Source organism: Branchiostoma belcheri, unplaced genomic scaffold (assembly GCF_001625305.1).
Source record: "Branchiostoma belcheri isolate BF01 breed outbred unplaced genomic scaffold, Haploidv18h27 scaffold3, whole genome shotgun sequence".
NCBI lineage: Eukaryota > Metazoa > Chordata > Leptocardii > Amphioxiformes > Branchiostomatidae > Branchiostoma > Branchiostoma belcheri.
This window is the reverse complement of record NW_017803909.1, coordinates 2,258,737-2,280,712: the sequence shown is the minus strand read 5'-3', so window position 1 is coordinate 2,280,712 and position 21,976 is coordinate 2,258,737. Positions and strand designations below refer to the sequence as shown.

The 21,976-nt window shown below is 40.1% G+C and overlaps 1 protein-coding gene and 1 long non-coding RNA gene across 2 annotated transcripts; one reads left to right on the top strand and one right to left on the bottom strand.

The window, feature by feature from the left end:
- Positions 1-888: 888 nt before the first annotated feature.
- On the top strand, positions 889-14,758 carry LOC109473782. Its single transcript, XR_002140448.1, has 3 exons — positions 889-988; positions 13,444-13,498; positions 13,864-14,758. It is a non-coding gene; the product is annotated as an uncharacterized LOC109473782 (long non-coding RNA).
- LOC109473781 (ras-related protein Rab-2A) lies at positions 3,145-21,774 on the bottom strand. Its single transcript, XM_019773841.1, has 8 exons — positions 21,655-21,774; positions 18,194-18,265; positions 17,690-17,757; positions 16,084-16,166; positions 15,557-15,649; positions 9,218-9,329; positions 5,274-5,342; positions 3,145-4,766 (listed from the first exon to the last, which is right to left on the bottom strand). Exons 1-8 carry the CDS (start codon positions 21,698-21,700, stop codon positions 4,665-4,667), a joined length of 645 nt encoding a protein of 214 aa, XP_019629400.1. The 5' UTR covers positions 21,701-21,774; the 3' UTR covers positions 3,145-4,664.
- Between the last annotated feature and the right edge of the window lie 202 nt (positions 21,775-21,976).

Sequence of the window (21,976 nt, the reverse complement as noted above, 5' to 3'; positions counted from 1 at the left end):
GACGTTTTGGGATCCAGCCAATCAATTAATCCTGCTGTATCATTTAGCTTTGACGTTGATGGCCCTTGGGGAGCTTAATTACACAAGATTAATTGATTGTAATTGCCCTTTTGATTGGTTCCTTGTAGGGCTCATCATTCCGATACTGGTGATTTAGTTATCTATTGGAAAACAGAAATTGATTGTCTAACAGTTTTGAAGGAAATGGAATTCCGTGGAGTTGTCGTAAATTTTAAAATTGGAACGGACTTTTTCAAGTTAATATGTAAAGTTAGAGGTAACTACAGAGTGTGACAATTAATGATTATCAGACTAATAAACCATGCCACTCCATCAGGTCTGAAAGCATTAATTATCTCATATACTTTTCTTGTTTTGTATATTCATGACTTGTTAATCAACGCTTTCGAAAAGAAAGGCTAAAGGAATGTTACGAGCCAAAAATTCGCTATATATAACGTTATATCAAGAACAACAGATTTTGTCGGTCAGGGAATGGAACATTTCCAACTAGTTAAACAGGTACTATGTCTCGCATTTCACAAAGGAGAAGCTATCGGAGCTCATTATAGACGTAACTAGGCATAGACCTCCCTGGAAAAGAACATAATTCTATGCCTGTCCACAACTTTAAAACCACGTAAAATAAATTTTACAACTCTCCAGTCGTCCGGAGACAGACTCGCCCCAAAGACAATTTTATGGCAGGTGGCCTGGATGAGGCAATATGCCATCGCTGTCATCCATCTCCGCTCTTTTCCACATGATAAATTCCTGGTTGCCAAGCTAGATGCATCTCCTGTATCAGTCACACGACGGGAAATTACTTCCGTCTTGCCCACAGACACTCTGATTGGTTGAGCGTGACGACATCTTTCCCCGTAATTTGATTTCAATAACATCAGCAGCCTCTTACGACTGGCGCACGGCTCAGGTTGTGCTGAAGAGATGGTCCCCCGTGGCAGCTTCCAGACTACGTGGAGCCGAGGTAAATTTCGTTGGGCGAGTTTCATTTAGTGGAGCTGCCAACAACCATCGATAAAAATCCCTCCGAAGTGAAAGCCAGCGGGGAAGGTGTGTGAGGTTATCCTGCATGGTTCTAAGAAGGGTAAGAGGTTTACAGCGCACCTCGTGAGTTGATGTGGATGAAATCGTCAAGCTATAGCTAGCTACTTACACTAGACATGAACATGCATGTGAAACAGTCGTTCGTTATGTAGCCATAGGTGAGAAGGACTTTATACCACTCTCAAACAAGCTGAATGCAAGAAAACTGTTAGAAATTGGTACCACTTTTTGGAGGAAGCGACACTAGACCTACATGTAGTACCTACCTTAACGTATGCCTGTTATGACGGTCTAGCGTACAGAGTTATCAAAGCCACATTTCTAGATTCTACCTACAGAATTAATGTTTAATGAGTTTGTAGTTCCGGGTCCAGCATCCCACAGGTGACGTCCGCTGATTTGGGAAAACAAACAAATGAGTTTTGGTCCTGTTTGCACCGGCAGGACCATCAATATACGGTCTGTTTCACATCTATCACTGCCTGTCACCACACTGGGCCATGCATTACACTGGTGTTTAGGTAAGGCACAGTAACACGTAACGCGTAGATGTAAGGTTGTGGGCAGGAAAGTTTTATTACCTTCGTGAAGAAGGTTATGTTTTCAGTAGTGTTTGTCCGTTTGTCTGTGAACAACATAACTCAAGAAGCATTATATGCATTGTCATGAAACTTGGTAGGTGGTTAGGTCTTGACGAGACCTAGAAACCTTTAGATTTTGGGGCCCCTGGCGGCTTTCGTTGGTACTGCAGCAGAACTTCCTGTTCTGATCTCGTGATCTGGACATGCTAGGGGCACCTGTTGGGAATGCTGCTTCTATGGTAAATGTAGATGCAAGCAAGGTGCAAGTTGTACATAGGGTGTTTGTAGGTTGGATTGATTCTTTCAAAAAGTTAAGCTTTGGTACAGTCAGGTAGTCCATTGAAATTTGTTTTATCCCTTATTTGAACAGGTAGCCACCCCAACCCCCATGTACATATAAAATACCAGTATTTCAAAACCAGTGAGAAGTTGCATTGTTTGTCATTAATTACAGTTTTGCTAGAAACTGTGAATTAGCACAGAAAATCATGTGTTGGCATTCAGGTAAGTACTGGTAACCAGCCATGACTCAAAGAAGAATTGCAGTTGGCTGCATGTGTGTCTTTCCTAATGGAGTTTGTGATTGCTACCTAAATCAAGTTAGACAGCCTTTGGTGTAGTGTTAGGTGTAAATTCTAAGGACTTAGTACCAATAATCACATGGGATGAAAGACAAGAAACAAAACGTCCTATAGTAACCATCACATTTAATACAGCAAGTGCAAAAATGGGACAAACATTTTCTTTTCAATCAGCTACTAAGGTTTGCTACCCGTGGACTGCTTGTTCTGAAGACTTCAGTAGTCTTTACTGGAGTACACTGTATACAGATCACTGTACTGTGCTTGGTATGTGTTTAGAGGGAAGCTACACATAACTTGACTTCTATTCCCTTCCTTTATAGCTTACTTGTAGGAGAAATACACGTACATCATCAGAAGCATGAGCTATTCCAATGGTAGTACATACCAGTCTAACAGGTCCAGTCTGGCATGACAGGGTTTGTCCAGACAGTAGGGTATGTGTAAAAGGAAGTATGCTGAACAAAAGGTAGTCAGCCTTCGTGCACACTTCCCTATTTACACACACCCTACCAGCCAGCCAAATGCTGTTTTCATGTAAAGTTCTGCCAATTATTTGCCAGACACAAAGAGTCTGGCAGGAACTACTTTGGTGGCCTTGATGCCAGCAGGTGTATGCTAGTTCCTAGTATGGGCATTTGGCTGCCAAGTGTATGTATGTGCCTGAATGCAATATGCACAAAGGCCAAATCTTTCCCAATCAAACTTGCTCAAACCAAACTAAACCATGATCATTCATCCTGCATACACAACCTCCTTTGGTTGGCTAATGGCCAGTTCGTAAGCAGCACAGAAGCTGACGAAAATCTCTCTGCTGCTTAAGCTGCTTAAAGGACTGATAGTACACTGTACATGAGTAATACTGTGTGCTGATTTTGAATGCCACTCACAACTTACAATTGACAGGAAAAAAATGACACCTTTCTTTCTACCTAACATACACTTATGGTTTCAGCATGAAAATGCGACCCCAGTCCCCACTTCTGAACACCTGTGTCCATACATCTGCAAATCTCAAAAGTTTTGGCATAAAGGTTGAGAGAAGTTCTGCGGGTGAACTACAAGTCTACAAGCACATAGAAACCTAACTAGATAAAGAGACCACTTAAAGTAAACAACTCTTCTATTACAGCAATAAACAAGTATAAGTGCAGTTGGCTTCGTACAAGTTAAGAATACAGGCTTTTCGCATAACATCACTGCACCATGTTGGGGAAAATTGTATGCACATGCTACCATGTTCCTGCCATATTCCAATATGGTCACTGGTGGATTCAAACTATAATCACTACAAAGTTAATGAAAAGCCTGTATAGTTGCTGATCTACCAGCTACCTCTGCCAATGATAGTTCATCCACGTTCACATATCATTTATACATATATAATATAATATTAGTTGATTTACATGGTACTGATAAGATTTTTGATATAGTATTACATAAAATTACAGGGTTACGGGAACCACTGATAGGAAGTTTCTCTACCGCAAAAAAGCAGACTGTACTCACATTCATACAAATATCTGTATAACATGACTTTCTAACCCAATAAGACAAACAAACAGCATAGATTGTTTCCTGGAAAGAATCCCTTCATTATTTCATGCCAAGTACATACTACATAGTTTAACTTACAATAAAGATCCTGCCATAAACATACTTCCCACCTCTAATACCTTGCACAAAATCTACAATCTTCTCAGGAAGAGGTTACCATGGTAATCTTATTTCCATATTTTCCTCAGCTTTGACCTACAGAGACTCCAGTTATCCAGAAAGGACAACCTTCAACATATACAAGTACATGCTGAGTGTTGATCCATCCAAAATCCCACACAGGCTGAAAAGGTCCCCACAGATACAAGTTACCTAAGATTAGGAATAGCTTTGTTCATATCTCACCACCAGTCTACATTTCCACCCATGTTTGCATTAGATAAAAAGGTTAGGATAGGGTAATATCAAGAGAAAATTCAAGTATGCTATCCTTACTTAAACTTTGTTTCCTTAAAGTGTAAGAATAAGACTAGACAGCTATAAGATCCATTCCCAGGAGAACCTACTCAGAAGGAAAGTGCAGCTTTGGGAATTCACCAGGTTTTAAATACTGTAAATTATCATATTTTCCTGTTAATATGTAGTTGTTTTTTTTAGCAAGACTATCTTTTCTATCTTCCATGTATCGCCTTGGTTAAACTACAACATTTGATAGTCTGGTGTATGATGTTCACTGCAACAACATGATGCCTTGCAGTAACTTCTCTTGTTACTGAGAGTAGAGGTCACATCAGATTACTAGTATATCATACATACAGGAGATAAAACGGATGCAATGGAAATTCTACAGGGATATTTGAATATGCTGATTGGATTGTACCATACACTTTTAGGGGGGAGGCATGATGGCAGAGGGGAGGGGCATGATCGTGAGTTTTTAGCAGCAGCCACCGCCGGGTTGGCTGCCTCCTGCACCGCCGCCCCCACCCAGGGCTGGGTTTGATGGGGAATGTTGTGGTCCAATCTTGATCCCATTGGCCTGGAAGGTGAGAAGAACAATATTTTATGACAGGATTCAGAATGATTATTTGTATCCCTTTGGCTTTGTAATAACATTTTCACCTCTGGAAATTTATCTCTATACCGGTTTCACTACTCTTCTGATAGTGTATGCATTTTTCTAACACACCTACACAATGACTGTAACACTGTCCTCACAATCAGTCCACCCTATCCAAGGGGTCACTCAAGGCCAAATGCTTTCTAAAGATAGTCTTCCAACTCCTCCGTGATTTATGCCTCCGTTGCTCTTGAACTTTTCAAGGACCTGCGAGGGATTAACGTGGCATGTTGCTCGGGGCAGAGGTTAAGCTTAACTTATGTCAAGCAAATGGTTCTGACTTTTCAACAGTTCTAAGTGATATCAAAACTTGGATCTGGTTCTATCTTGAAGATACACTGTTAAAATACTTCCTAACCTAACCTAACAATTTTAGTGAAAACAGTAAGATAGAGGGTTAATATGTAGAAAGTGAGAATATAATACCTCATTGTTGATATCAAAGACACCTTCCTGTATCTTCTCGTAGATCTCCTTGGCTGTGTTGATGAAAGCCTGTAGAGGACAGAAGAAAATCTTACTCCAAACTGAACTGATATGTATGTTTACACTACAGCTTTGGTGATCAATGGGAGAGAACAAATGTAGGTGGGAGGAAGCACCATGGCCAGAGGGCAAGCTAACTACGCTACAGGTCAACATATATTCACTGTTACACAGTATCAATCCATGTGTATTATTTGCACTAGGTAGACTACTCTCTCCATCTTACCATTACAGAGACTTCAAATGGCCTTCTATTACTGATCATTGATCCTGAAAACATTTTTTGTATCTTCCCACAGAATCATTAACTTTGGGATCAAGAAAGAATCCATTCACTCTCCCCTGAAATGAGAGTTCTCCCACTCCTTTAACCTTTAGCACACTGAAGAAGCCCTTTGGCTGCCAATTTTCTATTGGTTATACAGCAGGGAGAAGGTTAGAGAAGATCTATTCTCTTCAATTTTAAACTGTGTGAACCCATTGAAGGACCCTTTGGAGTTCTTGGACCCAGAGATTACAGAAAATACTGCATTAAACAGTTGAGAGAGCTCAGGTCCTCATAGCTGGTGTGTTTTGGAGTCGAGGGATAGGACATATTTTCATTTCATAGGAAACTTTACGACTGAAGCAACCATTATGCAAACTTTTTGGTGACTTCCTATGTCTGGAGTCGATGTTGTCAACACAGAGGACATGTTGCTTGTTTCCCTTTCTTTCTGTTGCTTCTCCTTCATTGTATGTATTCTCTTCCTTTTGTACAGCGTGTGGGGACAACTCTTATTTGACCTTTAGTCTGCTACAGGTGAGTCGTTATGCATGCAATGTTTGTTACCAACTGGTTCAACAAACAAGTTGGGTGACTTTAAATTTCCACGACTCATTATTGGACAGGTTAGGCTTAAAAGTGACCAAATTTGTCTATCATGTCTATCCTCAGCCAACTAAAACACCTCACGTGGACCTGGTCCCTGGTTCAGGCCAGGCTTTGTTCTCAAGACTTCTGGCTGGACAACTTTCACAGCAGTTTGACCTCCAAAGAAAGGATGCAGGGCTTTGTTGACAGTTTACGTGTAATTGATTGGCAGTGTGAGTTGCAAGTACCAGATCCCGCATGTCCCACCACAGGACGGACAGCCATGAATAGCACAAAGTATGCCAGGGTCTGAGACCATGACCTGACTTGTGTTACTCCTTCAAAAGAGCTGTGTAGGCTGCAGAACCTGGCAGATGCTTTCCCACAGTACTTCTCTTCCAGCCAGTAGTGTCTGTCTTTCATGAGCAGGGGTTACATGCTTGTCTCGACCGTTGACCTCTCCAGGTCAGTTCTAGACCCTGCACAAGCTGTGACCAATCACAGGGTTGGGACACTTGAGCTGAGGCTGCAGTAGGGGTCCCTGAAACAGGGTCTCTTACCGCCCCACAAAATGATGAAGTCCTAATCTTTGGCCTTGTCTACAAGTACTCCTTCTTTTAAAATAGCCACGAAGAGACGATGGCAAAATTTTTCACTGGGGGTTGGAGGGGAACTTGTTGCCTCAGCAATGTATAGCATAAGAAATTATTATGTTGTTTACTTGTTATCTTGTCATGTTATAGTTTTTCAAATGCTCAATCATGGTGCACTTCTCTCTTGAATCATTTCATACCAACCCTACTGGTAATTTCTTTGCACATTTAGAAATGTTTCCAGCTACCCTTTACACCTGTTTTGACCTGTTGATCATGACAAATTATTGCAACCTGTTTTGACAAATTCCTTCTGTAGATTATATTTTGAGTGATTAATACCTCATATATCAATGATACCATTATATCATAAACATGATCCTGTGGTCATATTTCAAGTATTTTGTAGCAATTCATTAGTATGTAAAAATTTTTTTTTAGTTTTGCCTTCTTCAGTTTTATCAAACCTTCCCATCCAAATTCTGATGTACAGTGCTGAGGCCCTCCTTCAGAGTCCTGCATGTTTACAGAACAATGCCTCAACCCCTCCCCATACACAGCCCAATGCACCATGGGATGCCAGAAAATGTCAGGGCTCATTTCAAAGGGCTTGCCATTAGCGGTGACCCATGGACAACCTCTCCACCCTTACCCCACATTTCCAGCCACAAACACCCTCCAAATACCGCCCTGACGCCGACTTTTACAGCTCTGAATTTTGCAGTCGTGTACAGGGTACATGGCCCATTATGGGCTGTTTGCCAGAGGTAAGATATTGTATGGAGAGTTAGGAATGGTAGAGTCCATGTCAATGTGATGAATGGAGCAGGTGGTGGCCACTTGACCCTTTGTGATGGATGGTCCAGTCCCATGGGACCCTGCAACCTGCCTCAGCCAACCAGGTCCCTGGGCAGTGCTCAAGTTACCCTGCAGGGGTGATTAGTAGGCAGGAGGCAGGGAGCAGGGCCTGACATTTACCACAGCCTGATTAATCATGCAAGGCCCTACCCATTCAGTACACCAGCAGGGCTGAACTGGGACCTTTTCAAACACTGGCGATGGAAACTTACTGGGAATCCTTACTGACAAGGACGTCAATAAGTCTCTATCTGAACATTGGAGTTATATTTGGTTGTGCTAAAGGATATTACATTGTTCTAAGTACTTCTGCAACTACAGTTGTATTCCGAATAAAAATATCAAAACAGGAGACAGACAAACTCCATGATGAGCCCCGGGGTCATCAATTTGGTACCAGTGATCTGTGATCTGATGGAGGATGTATTGGGGGATTTTGAGATACTGGTTCTTATGACCACCTGGTAGAAGAAGACAGTTCAGAATATTTCAAAATTTCTGCACTAAGTTAGTCTTAAAATTAATATACTCAGTTTGACTTTTTCTTGACGTAGCAGGTGGAATGTTTCTACCATAAAGACTTGTTGGACTAAAGAACGTACAAAATAAGTTTAGATCTTTATATCAAATTCAAAAATATGTCAATTCAAAAATACTATCTATAAACTATGTATTGAAAACATGAAGAACAATGCCATCTATACATCTCTGTGAACAATCATCTCTTGATTCTAACTATAGCTGTCAGGAAACTTCTCAGGGGACCAGTCTGTCTAAGTTTAGGTTTTTGTGCAAACAAAGGATCTACAAATTTCAGCACCTAGACACTTCTCTCTCCTGGATACTACATCAAAGTTGCCCTAGCCAGGCCCTGGGATAAAGGCCCTGTTTAGGGGAAATCCCAGGTTTATCGGCTTTATACTGTAATGTAAAACCCATGGACTTGAAAGACAGGGCATGTTTGTGTTGTGTTAGGACCTCTACTGACAGCAGGGAGTGTTGGGAGCTCCTGGGCTATTTGCCAGCTCTGCTAAACCCAGTGTTGACATCCCACCAGGTACATTGAGCCATCAACATGCCACAGGGTGTTGGAATGGAGAGGATAGGGTTGTACTTGTAGCAGGGAGACAGAAAACTGTGCTAGTCAGGTGAACAGCACTGAGCCATCAACAACTTCACAGAGTGTTGAAGAGAAGAGTGGTAGTGGATGGAGTGGGGAAATATAAGGGCCAATTTACACGGGCAAAAAATATCATTATAGGCCTGCCAAGAAAACGTTCCGTGCATGTCATGGGACAGATTTTTTGAGCATGTAAATTAAACAAGCCCGCCACCCCCGCATGGCACTGATGGTGGGCTTGTTTCAAACATAAACATATATCATTTGATGCAGGCCAAATTATATTTTTTTCCCTGTATAAATTGGCCCTAATCCTGGGCTAGCCAGTACAGCAGGTAGACTGGAATGAACAGGTAGGCTGCATTCTGCACACCAAAACTATATCTAACTCCCTTGGGGACAGTCACAGAAAGGTAAACATTATTTTTTACATGGCATCCATTTATTTTGTTTTACCCACCTCCTCTACATTGGCAGCAGTTTTAGCAGAAGTTTCCATGAAGATCAGCCCGTGTTCCCGTGCAAAAGCCTCGCCCTCTTCCTTCTTAACCTCGCGTCTGCTCTCCAGGTCACTGTGCACGAGGACAACACAGTATGAATATCCAACAACCAACCATCTACTTACAGCATCATAGAGAATATTAAAGAACCTGGACAATGATACATGTATCTCTGAAATGAAGAAAATCTAATATTCTACAAAATGAAATCAATTTGTATCAACTCAATAGCTGTGCATTATCAGTGCAAGACTGAAAAGATGCAAGTCAAAGGTCATGTATCTAGTAATAGTATATTTTATTCACTGCATTCATATATATGATTAGCATAATGATATAGGCTCTCTCCAATAGTAAACTTTGTGCTTATTTCATTACTCAATTTATGCAAGTGTAAAGCGTATAAGATGGATATCCAAAGCCTTCCCTGAGCCGCTTGCTTACAGTCAGCCATATATTTCTGTTATTTCTCTTTGACCTCTCATGACTTCTAAAAACATTTGTGTAGGCAGCCATCAAGTCCACCAGACCTTTATACAACTTCACAATGTTTTATAAGCTATATACATGGTGCATAATTTTGTGAGGTGACTCAGGCACGGAATGGAGCCTGCATCCAATTTGGTCGGCAGTGGTACCTTCCTCCTCATCCCCTGCCATTTACACAGGTCATGGCATCTGTGCCGACCGATAAACTGCCCGGCACCAGGCTCTTTTGTTTTCCAGGGACCTGACGGCCCTAACCACTTCATTTCATGCCTGAAGTGCAAAATTGTCAGACAGGGCCCTAAATCAGCCAGGCGAGGGCAGGTGGCTGTGTTCCCCACAATTATCATCTACTTTGTCCCCGGTCGTTCGCGAGCTGGAATGGATTATGAACCATTTGGTCCGGAGAATAACAAATAGAGCCGTGGACCTTTGTCATCTGAACCTGCCTTTCGCTTAGCCTTTCCCATAAAGCACACTGCCCACAGCCACCTCCATCTGAGGGGGAAAGTTATGCCTCAAGGGAAACCTACTTTATTCCACTGGCTTCTGGCAAATCATCCTTTGTTAAAAGTCATGCAGATGTGTGAACAGGCTGATGTGTTATTTCATTAATAGTAGTCGCTGGAAGCACTGTGGAGTTCTGAACATTTAACTTAAGGGCACCTTAATTTGTAATGGTCATGAAGAGAGGTCCATACAACTTTAATGTGATAATTACACAACAGGTATCCAATGTTATTATCCAGGTATGAATGGCTTTGCACCTCTCAGTACCCCACATGAAGAGCTGTATACATATGTGTGAAGTATCTAGGGGTATTTCAATCAGATCTCTACGATGAATTTCCAGTTATTTCCCACGCACAAAAAAATATGCTTTGGACTGGGTCTTCCTAGGTTGTAGGAAATGGTCGCATCTAACAAAATAACGAACTACATGCACATGCATCTGATTTGTCCCTTTTCGTGAATGTGAGGTGGGTGGAGAAAAATCAACTAATTCTGAACAGTGATGTGTGTAACATTTGTTAGCCATGGAAAAGTATTCTGTAACTTTGTTTTGCGACTGAAGTACAGTACATACAACAGTACCAACATTGTCAAGAAAAGAGTAAAAACACAAGGCAACCTTGACCATGTCCCCTACACATCTGTTCTGTCTCACTCTTCCCTTTCCTGCAGTTCTAAAAGCCCCCAGCCTGACAGATGTGTATGCTGGGCCCCTCCTGCTCTGCAGGCCCTGTTGATGTGTGTAAGTGAATCACCTGGACACCTTCTGTCACCAAACAAAGTGAAGAATGACCCAGAACGCTGACCCGTGATCTCTTTTCTCTCCCAATATTTTTGCCCGGGCATTTTTACTTTGAGGTTTCGCAGCGGCCAGGTGTTAGCTGCACGGAATTACTTCCACTTTCCTGACTTTGGTGAGTTGGTGAACAAAATAACAAGTTGTGTAGTGTGCTGCGGAGGGAGTGTGTGGTCTGTGTGCACGTGGCTCTCTCTGCGCAGAGTTGGGAACAAAACAGTGCAGCAGGCTCACACTGGGGAGTAAAGGCTGAGTGCATTATCCAGAGACAGACTGCCTGCTGGGGAGACATGTGACCCACACTGTTCAACAACAAGTCTGACTAATGTCTGGGTAGAAAGAGCAGGTGTGCTGGGGACCAAGGGGAGTTCCACTAATTTCCTAAAACAGGGATGATTCAGAAGTGGTACAGATGGGGTTAGATGTAAAACTGGTAAAACATTATTAACTCATCTCCAGTATACAGTAAATGGAAAATAACTGTGAAAAGTAATTCTACAAAAGTAGAGAACATGAAACAGTCCAAGAAGAATAAATGTCTCCTAACAGACCCAAACAAAATTTTAGCATGAGCTTTGTAATGAAATTAATGGGCCAATGCAACATTTCTGCATACATCATTCTTTGTGAATGTTCTATTTCAGGCAGGTCTTGTGAACAAAATTCCCAACGAGGCTTCAACTAAAGTAGATATTTTGATGCATTTCATGGTGGCAAATGGTAACCACATAGGTTTATGATAAATAATATACCAATAAAGTATCTATTACTAAATATTTTGCATGTGTATCATACCAATAAGCTGCAAAACATAGTGTCACAATCCTTACTATAAGCTGTCTCAAATATGTACCTCTTATCTCCTAATCCCTGTGGATTAGCTAAATTATGCTAATGATGTTATGACCAAGTGCTCAGGTCATAGAGTCTACTTGATTCCAATCAATGTCAAGAGGAAATACAAACATGGGGGCAATGTCATCCTCGTCTTCATACTGTAAAATTTAATGCACACACTTTTGTGTTTTTTTGGGTGGTTTTATTTTCCAGTTTTCGCTGTGACAAAATAACGAAATTATAACGAATATGTGCTTTATGCTTCTACTGTACTACATATAGAATGTTTCAACTTCAAAGAAATGCAAAAAAAAACTTCTTTTCCTTCCATTGCAAAATATATGACAGCGATGGTAACTGTATACAGTAAACAGGTCATTATCATATACAGGCATAAAAATGGGTAAATAGAGCTATCAATAGATGGTGTTTTGAAAATCCAATTACTTCTTGTGTTTGTTATCAACAACGTTGAAGATGCCAAAAGCTTTATCTAATTTTTCTACTCTCGTGCATAACAGCCCTTAATCCTCTTAATAAGGTTCTCTTTTCATCCAATAATCCTGCACCATCTGTGTGAGAGATCCTTCTGCGTACGCCAAGCCAAGGTTATGCCGGGGACACACAGAGGGAAATGTTGGGTGCTGTCATGAGCAGTTCCCCAGCAAACCCTGATGGATGCTGCCACAAGCTAAACACTGTGGGCAGATGATACCAAATGGAATGAGCGATTGATTGGATATTTCACTCTCCTCACCTATGATGACCTCACCCCTAATGGCAGTGAAAAGTAGGTCAGACCCTGGGCAGGTGGCATGCTAATCCAGCAGGCCTGCTGCAATGGATTACTAAATGTTGGTAAATCCCCAGGAGGATTGGGATTCCAGCAGAATACATACATGGAGAGATCTAGCAGAACTGGGGTGGATCATTCATACATAGGGGTTGTACTTTGGGAGTGTAGGCTGGGTTGATGGTAACATTCTACTACTCTTACATGGTCTGTAGCCTAGGGAAAAATCCAAGAATGGAAATTTACAACATGCACTCAGCATGGATGTTGCCTGCTGCATAAAGGAGGTTTAATTAAGGTATTTTGTAAACATCTTTGACTTTTAAATTCCAATTGTGTCAAACAAGATTTCTATGCTTCTTGAAATAAATCCACCCCTCAACATTTATTTTCTGCCGAATACCTTGCACTTTCTAATATTATTTGTATGTCTACATAATATTTATAACTTGAACACAAGAAAATTTAAGAAGTATCAAACAGACGGGAAAAACAACTATGAATTTCAACTTCCCACCTCCTAACAGCAGGCAACCAGTGGGGCGAAACCTCTAAAATGTTGCACTATTTCATATCATATTCAATCGATAATGTCCATTAGTGTTAAAATCTTAGTATACCAATAAAACGAAAAACGATCATCTAAAAATTACTCGCCAATTTTACAAGCTGAGTTTCATGGTGCCTACGTAATGGCTTAGTCATATTTTCTAAGTTCTGGGAAAACACTTGTAGGGTAATGATGTCATGTTTTGTTCCAGGTAACATCGCAAGCCAGACAGCTGTCGGATTCACCATTTCACCTGGGGGCAACAGGTGAGCGGCTCCAAAAACCATTATCCCATCTTCTCTCTGCACTCACCTGTGCTATATCAAAGCTCAATCCGCATATTTACATTTCTATACATTCAATGGTACTATACAACATTGTCAGTTCATTTTTTTTATACAACATTGTCAGTTCAACTAATTACTGAGATTATTTTTGGCAGCAGGTGAGCAGCTACAAAAAGCAGCCTGTTTGAAAGCTTAAGATTAATAAAAAAACTGTTACCCTAACTTTTTAGTATTAATTTTACAAGAATTTCAATATTACTCCCTCTTGATTTTATATGATCTCAAGCATTTACGGTGTGTTTCACTGGCATACAATTAACCTTGTGTTTTATTTCTTTCTCTAGGAATTTCCAAGTTGACTCCAGATGTGAGATGTTGTCCAGCTCTTCCTTCCAAGTCGGAATCCAAGTATTTCAATATGGCATAGCCCAGATGTGATGTTACCAATATAAATCGTATATATTTACCTAGCTTATTACGTATAAAAAAGAAGTTCTTACAACTTGATACTGTCAAAATATGTAACAGCCCATTCAACCTGTTCCTAGAAATGCCATGGATACATGTATAAATTCTTGTGCAGTGAATATAAAGTGATTCACTGTAGAACACTTAATGACCTTTCAACTATAAGTATTCCCTGGAGGGGTTGAAGTGGGCACTGATAATAACAGATTAGACCTCTCATATACCGTGCCATAAAAACAGAGTTAGTGGGCGCCACTAGTCCGCACTAAAGCCATGCCGAATAACATGAGTAAAATCAGGCACACAACCTTTACGTATGTCTCCATTACTCTACATATTACCAGCCCACAAACAGTTAACACATAACGATTATTATGTTGAACGGAGATGTGGTTTTCTGGCAGGTGCTCAAGATTTTTCCGCGAAGAGCTTTTTATAATGGTTGTATTATTTTGGATTACGTCTCAAGCTCCTTTGTGGAAAGGTTATGATGATTACCTTAGCAATCTGCATAGGGCTTACTAATAATGCCATCCGCATGGGCAGATAGAAGTTAATACTATAATATGAAGGGTGTAGACATTCCACATTGATATTACATAGATGTCTACACAATGTCTGCTTTCAACTGAAGTAATATATTGTACCTTATAATATGTATAGCACCATTCCCATACAAAAGACAACTACAAATGTATTTCTGTTGCTTCTTTGGTACATATTTCTACATGATGTAAGCATAGGAAACTTTAAAATTTAGTAAAAAAATTTTTTTTTAATCATCCTCTTCTTGGCTGATGACTGCAACAAGCTGTTTTTACAAGTACCGGTATTATACCCATGTTCTGTTATATGAGGACAGGGATAGAGATGTTTGGAGCACAATTGATTTGATCTCACACATAAAAACAATGCCGTCAGGACATGTTGGATCATATCGCGGCTCCACGCAGCGCAAAGTGACAGTAAAAAGTGATGAAAATCCCACAAAGTGGCGAGGCAATCAGCAAAGGTTTGTCCCCAGAGAGGCTCCGGCATTAACTGGGGAGGGGTTTTCATCAGGCTGGGTGTACCACCTTCCCATGGAACATGCCCAGCCACTAATATTACAGGCTATAAAGTATGCTTTCTACACCTGGGGGAAACATGAACACAGAAGGGAAGTGGTAAACACATGGAAAATGGGCTCTTCAATAAACAGAGGAACACAAAAGAGGGTTGATAATATCATGATCTACAGTCAAAAAGCTTCGGCATTGCTGGATTTTTTTCTTAGTAAAAAAAGGAGGAGTCTATAAAGATTACTCTCATGAAAGAATATGGAAGCTAAAACAGATTCTAGTGCATTTTAAAGGAAAAACTTTACCATAGCTTCACATCAAGTATAGAATGAGAAGGAGTTGTTTCAAAACAAAACATTCATGTAAATATTGCAGTGTTCTCTGCTAATACCTTAAACAGTGCTGTGTGAAGGAGAAATCCGTAGAAACTTTAACTATAAATAATGAATGGAGCGTGAAAAATATTTGCCAAACTGTGAACAAAAGTGTAGAGTAAGCTAGATTATACCTCTTGTTGCCGATGAGCATGATGACCATGTTGGAGTTGGAGTGTTGGCGGGCATCCTCCAGCCAGGTTGTCAAGTGGTTGAACGTGTCCCGCCTGAAAAAGTTGCAGGGGTAAAATATTCTTTAACAGACTTCTGTAGTAGTAGCAGTCCAACATACTTAAGCTTCAAATCAGTCCCTTGCACACACCTATCATGATTGATAGGCACTATGGTCCAGGTTCAGCAGCATTCTGCAGCTTTAATATGTCATCCACAGTTGCACCTTTTACAGGTCATGGCCTCGGTGTAAAAATCTAATATCATCTACAGATCAGGCTTAACAGGTAAAGCCCAGATCACTGGATGGGAAATATTGTCCCGGTGGGGACATGAAATGGGTCGCAGTATATCACAGTATGGTGACAAACAAAACAACAAGGACACACATTACAAGGTGTAGTTCTTATGGAGTTTCTTTGCCAATAGTTTAATGTTCACAGACAGAAAAGATCAGGTTTCATGCCGTCAAGTTTCGGTCCACACTGACCTTGTAATGTCATAGACGAGAAGAGCGCCCGCCGCGCCGCGGTAGTATGACCGTGTGATGGATCGGAATGACTCTTGCCCAGCCTGTGTACAACACAACATAGTTACAGAAAACGTAACATCATTTTCCATGGTAATAAAACCTTGGACTTCATGTATCCTCTTACTTTTCCATATCTCCTTTCAGTTTTAAATATCTGTTGTGAAGAAGATAACTTAAACCTAATTGCCTTAATTTCAAGGGAAATAAGACTCCCTAATTAGTAGACAAAATACAGATCATAGCCAGCATCCCTGTGATTACGAAAACAAATTTCCTAACCCTCTTGACACAACATTAATTTCTATACACTTTGTATAACATTGTGATGGTGCAATTAACAATGATAATCTAGATGACTTCTTTTCTATATTACATATGATAAGGTGTGTAGAAGGTCGACAATCTGTGATCTATTACCAGCCATATGGCACGACATGACATTTACATAAAAGTCAATTTCAGCAGGAAATCAGATTACACTTTATAACCGTGCATAATGAGGTCGGGAAATGAACCTGCAATGAGGTTATCTCCTTGGCTCCATACCGCATCATTGGATTATGCAAATTAGCTTTCTTTTCATCCAGCATGATATACGTTATGAATCCAGACATGGTTGGGACTCTTTTACTAAAGGTTAAACCTTGAGGATCAAAACTTAGTGGCTTTTGAAATTTCATCCTCAAAATGGATGGTGGTAAAAGTGCTTAGAGCCTCTGTTTTAAGGCTGGAAAAGGGAAACTCTCAGTTTGAAAGATGGCATGGTCTTGTGCGAAAAATTTGACATGAATGGTTGTTGTCAAACTATGTTAATTATGACATGCACGCTAGATTCTCTTCATTCAGGTGATTCTGGTCATGGGGTGTTTGAGAAAATTGGAACCCTGTATAATTCTTTCTGGTTAAAGTCTGATGGTAAAAAAGGTAAAAATAGCATGTGCTTAACACAATGTTGTTGTTACACAACACAAGAATGTAATCATAATGCAGTTGTTTGCAGCAAGGGCATTTTCTAAACTTCAAGAAGCCATCTATAGACAAGAGCTCTTCCTAGAGGCAGATGAGAGTACTGCAGCTACAAATCTGGCTTTTCAAACTCTATAGTCTATGTGCCAGCAGTGCCTCCTAGCAGCTAAATGTTGTATCACACTAAGGAGAACTGTCCACTGAATGAGGAAATGATGATGCTTGTAAAATAAATTATATTTCCCCCTCTCCCACTCTACCCCTTCCTCAAATCTTCCCCTTCCCCCTAGTCTAACCCTTCCTCAACTCTTCCCCACTCCCGCCCCTAAGGCATCACCAAAAACACAATGTAGTCACCTGTAATATCATACATGCAATGCCTACCCACATATAAGCGGTAAGAACATATAAGCATGGAAAACATGACCTATCACAGTATGTTTGAGTGATTATGATAAAGGTACGTTCACCTATCTCTATAATGGTTCATTTTCATTGGAAGTACAAACTGTGATGGTATATAAAATATGACTTCATACATTCCACAAACATGAAGAATCATTGTTGAGATGCATTCATTCATAGTGGAGATCCTTACCGTATCCCAGATCTGTAGCTTGATCTGCTTGCCGTCAATCGTGATCATCCGAGCACCAAACTCGACACCTGAGAGAGAAGATACAATGTAGATGTGGAGAACAGTGCAGACATACACAATTACTCCAGAAAGTAGAAATACAGCAAATAATTTTACCTCAGGGCTAATATCAACAAATATGCAAATTCTACTAGGAACCATCTCTCAAGTTTTATTTGTACCAGTATACAGTATGCATAGGTTTCACAAACACATTGAACATCATGCTTTGCTGTCAGAAGAAAATGATTTTTTAGACAGCTACAGCTAAATTTGACTATCTTGTGCCCAAACATGTGTTTGCCCTGCATAGTAAACACAGTTGGTTTTTAGTTGTAACATTTGATACAAAACTTCAAACACGTCAAACCACTGGAAGAATGGACAACTGGAATGTGTCATCCCTGACTGCAAGGAACGGCATGCTCAGGCACCTGCCTATGTACACTGTAAGACTATACTGACCTATTGTGAGATCATGAACAGGCTGGAAACGTTTGTCTGTGAACTGCAACAGTAGGCAGGATTTTCCCACACCTGAAAACACAAAACGTACGCAAGTCAACAACACTATTTCTAAACATATAGTGATTCTATAATTTGCATTATTTTGAACATGCAAATGCTATACTGAACAAGGAAGTCTGCTACTTTGTACTGGATCTATGATAAGGAATTACAAAATGTTTTCAATGTTTTTTTTTACTTTCATTTGCATGCTACGGAAATGCTTTCTTTTAATGGACAATGTAAAACATCTAGGAAACCCTGGTGATAAAATGTGTTCTGCCACCTTGAAGTCTTGCCCCGTGAAAAACGATGGGTCAGCACAGTTTGGGGGACATCTAACAGTATTGGCTACAGACTTGTCTTGGTCTGTGGCCAAATTTGCACTCAAGGTCTATCAGGAGAAAGGTTCCAACTGCTGTCATCATGTGATGTTGTTGCTGCGGCCTTAATCCCAACTCGGATATGGACATACAACACAACCAAAAGTCTCCAGGGCATTTTAAGAAACAGAGGTCTTGTTTTGTTGTGCATTGTGCCTACTCCAGCCTGGATGTTAAAAACACAACAAACAATACAATACACTAATAATCTGTGCACAAGGCATATTTTGCTTTTGCGTTTGCATGGTAAACATGGCTTGACAATGTGTAGACTTAGATAGAAACTCATACATATATTATTATATACACAGTACACTCTGATACCAGACTCGCAAGGCAACCTTACTGGATCTGTGATCAACACAAGATATCATTAAATATGCTGTCCAAAGGTATTATTATTAAAACGTTAATTGATTACACATTGCTAAAATTTATATTGATTATAGATATTCGTCATATTGGCCCATTGGGTATTAACATTACTAACAACAGTGCAGTAAGAGGGTGTTGTAACAACATTAGCAATAAATCACTTTAAATTTACATTGTCGTTTCTGTGGATACTCCGTTGCACTATGTATTTGTAGGTTATGTTTGTGTATGATATTGTGAAAGACATGGCTAAGTACTTGGTGTGATTAAAATAACATTTTATTCCACTTGATCGACTGCTGAATTTTATTTCACACACCTGCAAACTGTGCAATGCACCTGCAACCACCTGTCAGTTCCAATGCCCCCAAAATAACAAAAGGTACTTTGCATATGAATGATCCACAGAGTTTGGCACCTTATGAATATTTCAGCAGACAAATACCAATTACATTGTCAGTTAATACCTCACAACAGTTCCTAATGTATCTTGTTATAGAACCTGTATATTTCTTTAGCAAGGAGCCGCTTTCTGAAAGCCCACTAGTCTACACCCGTTAATGGCTTTGTTACCACTAGTGCACGGAGGGAGTAATATGAGATGCTGAACAAACATACAATGATGTATAACTAATTCATAAATCAAAGGTGTGAAGGCAGATGGTTACCTACTGTTAATGTGGGATCTCAAATTCTGACCACACTACAATGTACATTAGGTGTGGATACCAGTGTTGACCTGGGCTTTCAATTGCAGAAGGTAAGAAAGTACAGTATTGACGTCACCACACAAAAAACAAAAATCTAGGCTAGGTAAACAAATCTTACTTAAAACCAAATGGCCCAAGTAATGGCTTAAAACAGTGCTAAAGAGAATAACAAGGATATGAATGGTTATCTGGTTATGGGCAGGATATTGGGAGTAAGTGATAAAGACTATACTGTTTACATACATTATAATTTACCAATGACTATTCATTTCATAAGCTGTTTTTATCTTTTGGTACCATCTGTCACTTCACTGGGCTGACACAATGGCACAATAATAACCAGCCATGTGTATAACTGGAAAGTATGAAATGTGGTAAATGGTTGGTTGCATTGATAACACGTAATGAACAAACATGGTAAATCAAGACCAAACACTGGCTGAAGTGATACAAACGACAAAAACTGCAAATCTTGATGCCTGCTCTCTGTAGTGTCAGGTTTATTTAGGCTGATACTAAGGGCCTTTGTCTGCTTTGATTTGTATACAAGTTGTTTTGTCTTTTGCCATCCAATACTATTTTTCTAGTTGGAAACACTCGCATGTGGTAAGGATAATCTTCTTAAATTCTAAAAGAAAACAAACTCTTGTCTGGTGTTTTGTAGGATCTCACAGTTTTAAATGTAGATATTACTCATTCTTTGCTAACTAAAGAAATACAAACACTTGTACATGAAAAATATATAAGCCAGGACTTTTCCTATAGCTGATCCGTAAAACCAAGCTTTAACCTTCTTGGTAAAACCAAAAGGCTTTGAAACTGGTAACGCTGGAACCTTCCCTTGTATTGTAACAATGGGTTGTTGTTTCCCCTGCAATCATTAAATCGTTGTATTAAAGATACATCTTACACACGATTCTGTAGTTTTAACATATAAATACTTCTTAAGATAACAAGAAGCACTGTTCCCTCTTAAGAAAACGCTATTCATCTCCGAACACAATGATTATAATCCTCCCAACAGTACAAGCTAGCATTACTACAACTAGGAACGAGGAACTGTCTTCCCTTGGCCAATTATCAGCCAGTTGAAAAATTGCAGTGTGTAGTATGTGGTGTAACAGTAGGAATAAGTGAGAATGATAGCTATGGTCTAGCATGGTTGATACCGTAAAGGTACATTCAGCCAAGGTAGTAATCAGGCATTCAGAGAAGCTCTTTCTTTGGTGTTCAGACACCACACTAGCATGCTGATGTGGGTTATGGTCTGTACTAATCATCTTAGATGTACTAGGCGAGATGAGTCCTGGAAGAAATTCCTATCCATCTACAAATCGTTTAAATTTATTCTACATCCATTCTGCACTTATAATTCTATATCAGTGAAAGTGTAGGGTTGAACACAAAGGTTTCAACACAACAGGTGACGTGAGCATCATACTCTAGTAATTCTTTTACAGGTCAGCTGATTTTTCCGCTTGAATAATCTGGTACATTTTCTATTTACGTTCCCAACACATAATACGTCAGTTTGACAAAATCAGCTCAAACAGTAAAGTCTGCAAAGGCCAATGTAAAATATGGACTATGAGTTTGACGACAGAAACATCATGCATGCAAATTTGAACCTTTTCGAAAGGTGTGCCGCCATTTTGTTTTGGACCAAAACATCACCATTTTGGAAGCGGTAGGACGTACAGAATCTGCCTCTTTCTGAAGGACAGATGTCGCTCGGGTATGACACATAGCCTGTACCAAACTTTCATGGTAGAAGAAGACGTCAAATCCGCAGCAAACGTCGCGAAGTAAATCGAATGAGCAGAGCGGCCATGTTTAAAGACAGACGTGACAACCTGCGCCATCAGAGCCGACACTTTCCGTCCACATTTTGCCCCAACAGTCAGCTATTTTCTCACCACATCGGCGCACATAGAATCTCTAACACTCTTACCTGTATCGCCTATAATGATGTACTTGAAAAGGTACGCGTACGACATCTTTGCGGCCAAGTTATCTGTAGACTCGACTCCCAAAACGATGAGGAAACCTAGGATGACGTCACCCAACTGCCTAGTGCACTATGGGAGTAGGTCACGTGGTGACACGACACACTTCCGGGTTCAGGTGGGCAGAAAGAAATTATTTCACGATTTATGGCTAAACAGTAGCGAAATAATTGACTACTCTTTATGTCCGAAAATTGAAGTTTTCACAGAATATCTAGAGTGTTTGGAATTGGTGATTACTAAAATGTATCCCTCTCAAATATGAAT